This window comes from Piliocolobus tephrosceles, chromosome 12 (genome assembly GCF_002776525.5).
Source record: "Piliocolobus tephrosceles isolate RC106 chromosome 12, ASM277652v3, whole genome shotgun sequence".
NCBI lineage: Eukaryota > Metazoa > Chordata > Mammalia > Primates > Cercopithecidae > Piliocolobus > Piliocolobus tephrosceles.
The window spans coordinates 18,653,514-18,664,159 of NC_045445.1; the positions used below are offsets into that span (position 1 = coordinate 18,653,514).

The 10,646-nt window shown below is 40.3% G+C and overlaps 1 protein-coding gene across 1 annotated transcript in view; it reads right to left on the reverse strand.

Moving 5' to 3' along the window:
* SAGE1 (sarcoma antigen 1) overlaps window positions 1-9,647 on the reverse strand; it is a 12,112-nt gene extending 2,465 nt beyond the window's left edge. Inside the window, 7 exon segments of the mRNA XM_026451906.1 lie at window positions 144-284; window positions 534-674; window positions 919-1,059; window positions 1,308-1,448; window positions 1,745-1,837; window positions 4,590-4,722; window positions 9,561-9,647. Coding sequence (XP_026307691.1) covers window positions 144-284; window positions 534-674; window positions 919-1,059; window positions 1,308-1,448; window positions 1,745-1,837; window positions 4,590-4,722; window positions 9,561-9,647 — 877 coding nt within the window.
* Window positions 9,648-10,646: the final 999 nt, after the last annotated feature.

The following is a 10,646-nucleotide window of genomic DNA, read 5'->3' on the forward strand; positions in this document are numbered from 1 at the left end:
ATAAACCAGGAGGACATATCAGGTTGTGATTTGAGACCCCACAGTTTAGGCCAGAAAAGATAATAAAACAAAACCACCTTCTTCTCTGCATGACACTGCATGCATATGAAAAACAAGTAGGACAGTACAACTAGTAAACATACACTGATCCCTGGTACTCATGAGTGAAATACCAGCCCCTGTGAAATTCATAAGCCCCGCTGTAATAGTAGACAAGAATTTATCAGGTGTTATTTGTTCATTTTTTATCTTCTATTCACAGATAGTGTGAGAAACAGTTGAATCTGGAAACCAAATGAAGAATTTGAACTGTGAGGTAAGTTCACTATGTCAGCCCAACAGGTATATCCCTCTGATGTTCACTTTCTAGGAAATTATCTAGGAAATCAGGGGAGGATATGCCAGATGGCCATCTGAGGCTCCTCAAATTGAGACTAGGAAAGTATATACAACAAAGGCGACTTCTACCCTTCATGAAAATATGCATGCTTATGGAAAACAAGTATGACAGTACAACTAATTGGCAGACATACACAGATCTCTGGTACTCATGGATGGAATACCAGCTGCAGCCATATGAACAAGCCATGGGGAAACAGTTGAGAAGACTTTATCAGTTTGGGATTGGCCGTTTTCCATCCTCTCTTCACAGATGTTGTGAGTGATGGTAGCATCGGGAAACTGACAGAACAGGTTGAGTTGTGAGGTATGTGCATTATGACAATCTCACCAGTATATCCCACTGATGCCAAATTTCTAGGAAATTATCCCATAATGCAGGAGAATACATCATATAATGATTTGAGTCCACTCTAGTTGAGGTCAGGAAAGATTATTCAACAAAACCACCTTCTTCCCTTCATGACACTACGCATGCATATGGAAACCAAGAACACTACAACTAATAAACAAACATACACGGATCCCTGGTACTCCTCGCTGGAATACCAGCTCCTGTCATATTAATAAGCCCTGACAGAACATTTGACACGACATTATCTTGTTGGGGTTGACCATTTTCCATCCCCTCCTCATGGACATTGTGATTGACGGGAGCGTGTGGAAACCAAGTAAAGAGGTTGAGCTGTGAGGTAAGTGCATTATGTCAACCTCACAGGTATATCCCTCTTTGTGCAGTTTCTAGGAAATTATCTGAAAAATCAGGGGAGGATATCCCAGGTGACCATCTGATATCCCTCAAATTGAGGCTAGGAAAGAATATACAACAAAACCACCTTCTGTAATTCATGAAAATATGCCTCCTTATGGAAACCAAGTAGGACAGTACAATTAATAAGCAGACATACACAGATCTCTCGTACTCATGGACGAAATTCCTGCTGCTGCCATAGCACCAAGCCATGGTGGAGCAGTTGACAAGATGTTATTAGTTGCTGGTTGGCTGTTATTTATCCTCTCTTCATGGACGTTGTGAGTGACTGCAGCATCTGGAAACCAAGGGAAGAGGTTTAGCAGTGAGGTAAGTGCATTATGCCAACACCACAGGTATATCCCTCTTTGTGCAGTTTCTAGGAAATTATCTAAAACAGCAGGGGAGGATATCCCAGGTGGCCATCTGATACCCCTCAAATTGAGGCTAGGAAAGAATATACAACAAAACCACCTTCTACAATTCATGAAAATATGCCTGCTTATGGAAACCAAGTAGGACAGTACAATTAATAAGCAGACATACACAGATCTCTCATACTCGTAGACGAAATTCCTGCTGCTGCCATAGCACCAAGCCATGGTGGAGCAGTTGACAAGATGTTATCAGTTGCTGGTTGGCTGTTATTTATGTTCTCTTCATGGATGTTGTGAGTGACTGCAGCATCTGGAAACCAAATGAAGTAGTTGAGCTGTGAGGTAAGTGCATTATGTCAACTGCACAGGCAAACCCCACTGATGCTCAGTATGTCATAAAGAAGGAGGATATACCAGGTAGCAATCTGAGAACCCTAAAATTGAGGCCAGAAAAGATAATACAACAAAATTACCTTCTTCCCTCATGACACTATGCATATATGGTGCACAGTAGAATCCTTGTAGGACAGTATAACAAGTGAGCAAACTTACACTGGTCCCTGATACTGATGGATGAAATTCCAGCTGCTGCCATATTAATAAGCGCTGTTGGAACAGTTGCAATGACATTATTGTGTGCTGGTTGGCCATTTTTTATCTTCTCTTCATGGACGTTGTGAGTGACGCTAGCATCTGGAAACCAAATGAAGAGGTTGAGCTGCAAGATAGGTGTGTTTTGTCCCATCCTCCTCCAGAGGGACAGCTATGTATTCATCAGTTTCTAAAGAATTATTTATTTCATGAAACAGATTTACCACGTGGAAATCTCAGATCTTGCAAACAGAGATCAGGTCAGATAATAAAATAAAACTACCTTTTTACCTCTTGGCATAATGAATACATGCAGTAAAGAAGTACGACAGCAGAATAAACATTCACAGGTTTTTGTATTCATCATTTTGTATCATCTTTCTGCCCTTTACAATTCTCACTTGATATTATTTGTATAGTTCACCTATAAATACCATGCTGTGTGCAGCAGGAAGCCAGACTAAGTGACCCTCCTTAACTTGCTTCCTTTCTACCCCAAATATTCTGAGAAAATAGACGTGGCTATTGGAGTTGAACACTCTTATCTCCACTCCATCCTCACACATCTGTGGTTTTATATGATTCTATAGATCCTGCCCTTTTGTCTAGAAAAAGTGACTTTCTTTCACTCCAGGTCTGATGCCTCTTTCATTTATTCATCATCTGTGGCAGGCAGCATGCCAGGAGCTGGGGATCAGCAGTAAACAGCCCGAGAGCAACGTTCCCTTGCCCTTGTGGAGCTCACATCCTCATGGGGCAGTCAGACAGTACATGCACAATGAGCAAATGAAACAAGCAGCATTGGGCTGGTTTGGAAAAGCGGTCCACAGGTCCGTGGGAGAGAGCAGCAGAGGGAGTCCCAGGGGCTGTGGCTGGTTTGGCAGGGCCATCTGAAGAGGTGCCATTGGGCAGGGCTTGGAGGAAGAAGCACAGCCTCCTGTGCAGAGGCAGAGGGAGAGTTCCAGGCTGCGGTGAGGCCAAGGGTAGGGGATGGAGTGGGGATGGACCGGGCACTACAGAGGTGAAGGACAGAGGCAGAGAGAGCCAGGAGGAAATGGATGGGACCTGTGTTAGAAGAGGGTGACAGAGGCCAGGCCGTGGAGAGACTTGCAGACCAAAGTCAGTTCAGGGTCTGTTCTGAGTGCTTAGGAAAGTTGAAGATGGGTTTTCAGGAGGGACATGGCATGATGTGATTTACGTGCTGACATAATTATCTAGCCACAGGGTTAGAGAGTATGCGATAGATGAGTGAAGATTAGAAACACAGAGCTAAGAAGATATTGTACTAGCCTGGACAGAGATCACGGCAGTGTGCACTGGAGGCATAGAGAGAAATGGCTGGATGCAGAATTTATACTGGGCATTGACTGCTGGACTTGCTAAGAGATGGGAAATGAGAGAGTAATAAAAGAATCATAAGATAACTCATAAGTTACTTTAAGTATTTTGACTTGAACTACTAAGTGAAAGTACACCAGGGGTGTTCAGGAGATGTTAGGGAACTGACTATGAGAGCCGAGTGCTGCCAACTCTTCCTGAATCTGGTTCAGTGACCTTATGTTGACAGCTTGAACTAGGCCATGGTGGGATTGCTTGCACTATGGATAGCTGCAAACTATGAAAACCAGCACTCCTCTGTCCCCCATACCTGTGAACAGCTGGTTGTTACACCTTTGTGGATGTTTCACCCAATGGACAGTGTCTGTAACTGAAATACTGAAGGCTAAAAGTATAGTATTTTTGGAGAGAGGGAGGTCAGAAATTTGAGCATGTAGAGGGAGTTGAATTTTAGATGCCTATTAGACAGCCAGTAGAGATACCATGCGAGTAGTTGTATTTGAGTCTGGATTTCAGGAACAAGTTGTAGTGTAGAAGTATAATGGTGAGAGTTCTTTTAGTGTGAATCATTTAAAATTCTAAGACAGCATGGCATCACCTTAAGAGATAGCATATTGAAGAGAAGAGACCCTAGGATCAAGCTTTGTGGCTCTGAAATATTTAGAGGTAGGAAGGCAGAGGAGAAAAACAAAAAAGAGAAGGAAAATGAGTCTCTAGTAACAGGGTAACAAATCCAGGTGTCTGGGGACCCAAGAAGCTTTTCGTGCAGGAGGAAGTAAACAACTGTGTTGCATGCTGCTGAGACATTAATGCCAAAATGCAGCAAACACTGGTGACCTTGATGATAGTAGTTTCACTGGAGTACATTAAGAAGCCAGACTGCATTGGGTTAGAGCAGAATGTGAGGACAGGCAGAAAGTGAGTAGACCCAAACTCTTGTGGAGCCCACCATCTCCTTCTGCCTCAGGAACCTCCTTCATTCATCTAACGCTTGCAGCAACTCCAAATTGTTGCACCTAATTAGAACCTTGCCCTTCCACTTGTAAATGTGCTCATATCTGTTGATCCCTCAAGGACATGAATACAGATGTCCTTTGACATGGTTGAGGCCCAAAGATTGGATTCCCCCTCACCTTCCTGTTTGTCTAACCACAGGGACATACTCTTCCTTCTCTTAGATGAAGAGTGTCTCTTGGATTTTCTGGAATGTTTCTTTTTGCTTCGATGCCCTTTTGCAACCGGATTTACTTCATCACTCCTCATTTGCTGAAAAACATCAGTGAACATATTCCATTAAAGACAAATCCAACCATTGCAAAGTCACAGCCTTCATATGCATACACAGCTATGCATTTATATCATTAATGTAAGTTTTAGTCATAAGTCAAAGATTTCTCATCACTGAACACACACAATGCTCTTAGAAAAGGCAAGCTAATTTTAATCTGGTCTCAGTGAAACAAGGGAAGGTAAAATACAAGGTGTTATCCAAAGTCAAACATGGTCCAGTCATGATAAATCAGAATGCTTGGGGAATGAGTGGCTTTCATCATACAAAGGAATAAACATATGGTTCTCTCTGTCATGAAGTACACATCATTTTGTCTCAGCACTTGTTAGGGGAGGAAAGAAAAAATAAATACCTTATTTTATCTTTTACTGCCTTTCTTTTTTTTGAGACAGAGTCTCACTCTGTCGCCCAGGCTGGATTGCAGTGGCGCGATCTCGGCTCACTACAGGTGCCCACCACCACGCCCGGCTAATATTTTGTATTTTTAGTAGAGATGGGGTTTCACCATGTTAGCCAGGATGGTCTCCATGTCCTGACCTCGTGATCCTCCCGCCTCAGCCTCCCAAAGTGCTGGGATTACAGGTGTGAGCCACCGCACCTGGCCTCTTTTAGTGCTTTAAAGTTATGTATTAGCAAATACTGATTAATACTTTATTAGATAATACATAAAGATAGTGAAGGGTAGGATAGTTTGAAAAGGTAAATTTTCCCACCTCCAACCTTATGGAGATTCCAATGTGTTGATCTTGGAGTCAGGTAGGGGTACGGCATGCTTTGCAAGGTTAGTGGTAGATAAAACATGAAATTGAAGGGTATAGTATGTTAACTAAAAGCTGTTTTCATGGGTAACTGAAGAATATGCCCCTGATACCAGAGGTACCAAGAAGAGCTGGTAATATTACTACTGAAACTATGCCAAAAAATTAAAAAGAAAGGACTCCTACCTAACTCATTTTATGAGACCAGCATCGCCCTGATACCAAAACCTGGCAGAGATACAACAAATAAAAACTTCAGGCCAGTATTCCTCATGAACATCGATGCAAAATCCTCAATAAAATACTGGAAAACTGAATCCAACAGCACATCAAAAAGCTTATCCCCCATGAGCAAGTTGGCTTCATACCCGGGATGCAAGGTAGTTTCAAAATAGGCAAATCAATGAATGTAATTCATCACATAAACAGAACTAAAGACAAAAACCACGTGTTTATCTCAATAGATGCAGAAAAGATCTTTGATAAAACTCAACATCCCCTTATATTAAAAGCTCTCAATAAACCAGGTATTGAAGGAACATACCTCCATATAATAAGAGCCATATATGACAAACCCACAGTCAATGTCATACTGAATGGGAAAATTCTGGAAGCATTCCCGTTGAAACTGGCACAAAACAAGGACGCCCTCCCTCACCTCTCCTATTCAACATAGTATTGCACGCTCTGTCCAGGACAATCAGGCAAGACAAAGAAATAAAGGGTATTCAAAAAGGGGGACAGGAAGTCAAATTACCTTTGTTTGCAGATGACATGACCCTATATCTAGAAAATCCCATTGTCTCAGCCCAAAAGCTTCTTAAGCTGATAAGCAACTCCAGCAAAGTCTCAGGATACAAAATTCATGTGCAAAAATTGCTAGCATTCTTCTACACCAAAAACAGGCAAGCAGAGAGACAAATCATGAATGAACTCCCATTCACAATTCCTATAAAAAGAATAAAGTACCTAGGAATATGGCTAACAAGGGAAGTGAAGGACCTCTTCAGAGAGAACTATAAACCACTGCTCAAGGAATCAGAGAGTAAACAAACAAATGGACAAACATTCCACACTCATGGATAGGAAGAATCAATATTGTGAAAATGGCCATATTGCCCAAATCAATTTAGAGATTCAATGCTATTCCCATTAAACTATCAATGACATTCTTCACCAAGTTAGAAGGAGCTTTTAAAAAATTCATATGGAACGAAAAAAGAGCCAGAATAGCTAAGACAATCCTAAGCAATAAGAACAAAGCTGGAGGCATCACGCTACGTAACTTCGAACTATACTATGGGGCTACAGTAACCAAAACAGCATGGTACTGGTAGAAAAACAGATACATGGACCAATGGAATAGAATAGAGAACTCAGAAATAAGATCACACAGTGATAATCATCTGATCTTTGACAAACCTGACAAAAACAAGCAATGTAGACAGGATTTCCTGTTTAATTAATGATGCTGGGAGAACTGGCTAGCTGTATGCAAAAATTGAAACTGGGCCCCTTCCTTACACCTTATACAAAAATTTACTCAAGATGGATTAAAGACTTAAAGTAAAACCCCAAACTATAAAAACCCTAGAAAAAAAAAATATAGGCAATATTATTCAGGACATAGGCACGGGCAAAGATTTCATGACAAAAATACCAAAAGCCATGGCAACAAAAGCAAAAATTGACAAATGGGATCTAATTAAACTAAAGAGCATATGCATAGCAAAATGAACTATCATCAGAGTGAATAGCCTACAGAATGGGAGAAAACTTTTGCAATCTGTCCATCTGACAAAGGTCTACTATCCAGAGTCTACAAGAAACTTAAACTAATTTACAAAAGAAAACCAAACAACCACATTAAAAAGTGGGCAAATGACATGAACAGACACGTCTCAAAAGAAGATATTTACGCGGGCAACAAACATGTGAAAAAAAGCGCAACATCACTGATCATTAGAGAAATGCAACTCGAAACCACAATGAGATAACATCTCATGCCGGTCAGAACGGCGATTACTAAAACGTCAAAAAACTACAGATGCTGGCAAAGTTGTGGAGAAAAAGGACTGCTTTTATACTGTTGGTGGGAGTGTAAATTACTTCAACTATGTGGATGACAGTGTGGTGATTCCTGAAGGATTTAGAGGCAGAAATATCATTTGATCCAGTAATCCTATTACTGGGTATATACCAGGAGAAATAAAAATCATTCTATTATTAAGATACCTGCACAAGTATGTTCATTGCAGCACTATCCACAATAGCAAAGATGTGGAATCAATCCAAATGCCCATCAATCATAAACTGGATAAAGAAAATGTAATACATATACACCACAGAATACTATGCAGCCATAAAAAGGAATGAGATCATGTCCTTTGCAGAAATATGGATGGAGCTAGAAGCCATTATCGTCAGCAAACTAACGCAAGAAAAAAAAACCAAACAGCGCATGTTCTTACTTACAAGTGGGAGCTGAATGATGAGAACACATGGACACATCGGGCAGGGCAACACACACTGGGGCCTGTCAGGGGAGGAGTTGGGGGGACGGAGTGCATCAGGAAAAATAGCTACTGGGTGCTGGGCTTAATACCAAGGTGATTGGTTCATAAATGCAGCAAACCACCATGCCACACGTTTACCTATGTTACAAACCTGCATATCCTGCACATACCCCAGGACTTAAAATAAAAGTTGAAAAAAGAAAGAGTAAGCTCCTGCATATTTAATGAAATTATATATTTCAGTATAATACATTGAAATATATAATTTTGATTAGAAATTTTTCGAAACCATTTTCATTTCCTGTAAAAGTGGAGTGGAGAATGTGTGAAAACATTTTTACTGAACATTTACTACCCTCCAGGTACTGTTCTAAATGCTTTACATGTATTAACTCAGTCCTTGCCCAATCCCTATGAGTGAGGTGTGATTCTTATGTCTATTGTTAAAAAAGAGAAAATAAAGGCACAGAAAATTAAGCAAAAGCCTAATTAATTGAGGAGTTTTGGGAATGTGGGAGAATTATTTTAGTCTGGTTTTGTTACAGAAGAAATTATTGTCTATTTGCGTCCTTATACCAACAGTCTTTTCCACGAGTGCAGATGCAATTCCCTTTGTCTTCATGTTTTAATGGTGAAGTTAGTATGTCTCTCTCATATACAACACATTAAGATCTCCATTAGAACAATCCAATCATGGCAACATCACCTAGTGCTTCATATTCCACGAGAAATACTTAGTCATTGTTTTAGACAGAGCACTAGTGACTTGGATAACAGAAACAGAGACTGTAGAATGCAAACTTGATACTAAAGTAGTTATTGTGGGGAGTGGGAAAGAATACAGACTCTGGAGTGAGAAAGATATGCGTTCAAACCTTGGCTGTATCTCCTATCATGTGTCACGTGGGGCAAGCCTTTTGACCACTGTCAGCCTTGATTTCTTATTAAACAGTAGATAGTAATACACATCTGCAGAACAACTATGACCATTCAATGTGATAATTAAAAACATCAGTTTGGCCAGGCGCGATGGCTCATGCCTGTAATCCCAGGGGAGGCAAGGTGGGTGGATCACCTGAGGTCAGGAGTTCGAGACCAACCTGACCAACATGGAGAAACCCTGTCTCTACTAAAAACACAAAAAATTAGCCGGGTGTGGTGGCGCATGCCTGTAATCCCAGCTACTCAGAGGCTGAGGCAGGAGAATCACTTGAACCTGGGAGGGGGAGGTTGTGATGAGCCGAGATTGTGCCGTTTCACTCCAGTCTGGGCAACAAGAGCAAAATTCCATCTCAAAGAAAAAAAAAAGAGAGAAATAATAAAATAAAATTTAATTTAATTTAAAAACATCAGTTCCTGGTACAATCAATCCACTCTTGGATCAAAAAGTTCCCATTTTATGTTCACATAAGTTTTCCTGTGTCATATTGTATCTTTTAAATCAAGAAAATTAACACATATAGTTTATAGTCATGTTTCCAATGAGAAAATAATTATACCAAGAATGTCACAATTAGGGCAGAAATAGATTTATCTTACCGGCCCACCATTTGTAAACACATAGGCAACAGTATGAAGTTCTTCAGGTGGAGTTAGTTGACTCATTCGAAGTGGAGAAGACCACATCTGCAGATAGTCCTCAGCACTAACTATGTGTGTTACTAGAACATTTTGATTTATAACTGGAACATAACTGGCACATAAATTGGCACTACACAGCTGAAATACATGATCCTCTTGAGAGTACATGATCACAGACTGTCTTAGCAATATGCGCCTTGGTATCAAACAGAGTTTAGAATCTCATGTCTAGAATCTATATCATGTTCCGTGATCTAGAATCATCTCCCTTTATCCATCAGTCCACCATCACTACTTCCTGTAGGTTCACACCACTAGGTTAAATGACTCCCTTATGCTTCCACCACAGTTGAAGAATTGGCTGACCTTCCTTATACCAACATCCCAACTAAAAATCTATAATTCTAAATATTAAAACTTTAATATTTATGATGTCAATTTTCAATGAATTCCACAAGTTCATTTTTTTTTTAGGCTTAAAGGAGAAGTACGTGTTAATGAGCACATACACTGTCCTAGTTATCCTACCTGCCCATCATTTATAAACACATAGTTCAAAGTATAAAGTTCTTCAGCTGGAGTTGGCTGACTCGTTTGAAGTGGAGGAACCAGCATCCGCAGATACTCCTCATAGTTAACTATGTGTGTGTGACTAGAACACTCTGATTAAAAACTAGAACATAAATGACAAAGAAATCGACACTATTCTTCCCACTGGAAGGGTGTAGGCTCCATGGCATTCTCTTATCATCCAGGGAATGCATTTGATAATTTGATTAAATATTTTTCCCTGGGAAAGTACCTTTACATACAAATTTGGTGTACAATTTCAGAAGTGTGACCAGCCTAAGATCTGATTAATTTAGTGGACAGATGACCCCACTTAAAATCACCAAAATGGGGGTAAAAAAGGGTTTGTGAACTGTAGCCAATTATCCTGGATACTATCAGTTTTGTTATTTCTATGTAAACAAGGAATTCTCTGCTGAACTCACAGCAGTAAGCAGTGTGATATAGTATTTGTGTGTGCAATCTCTGGAATCT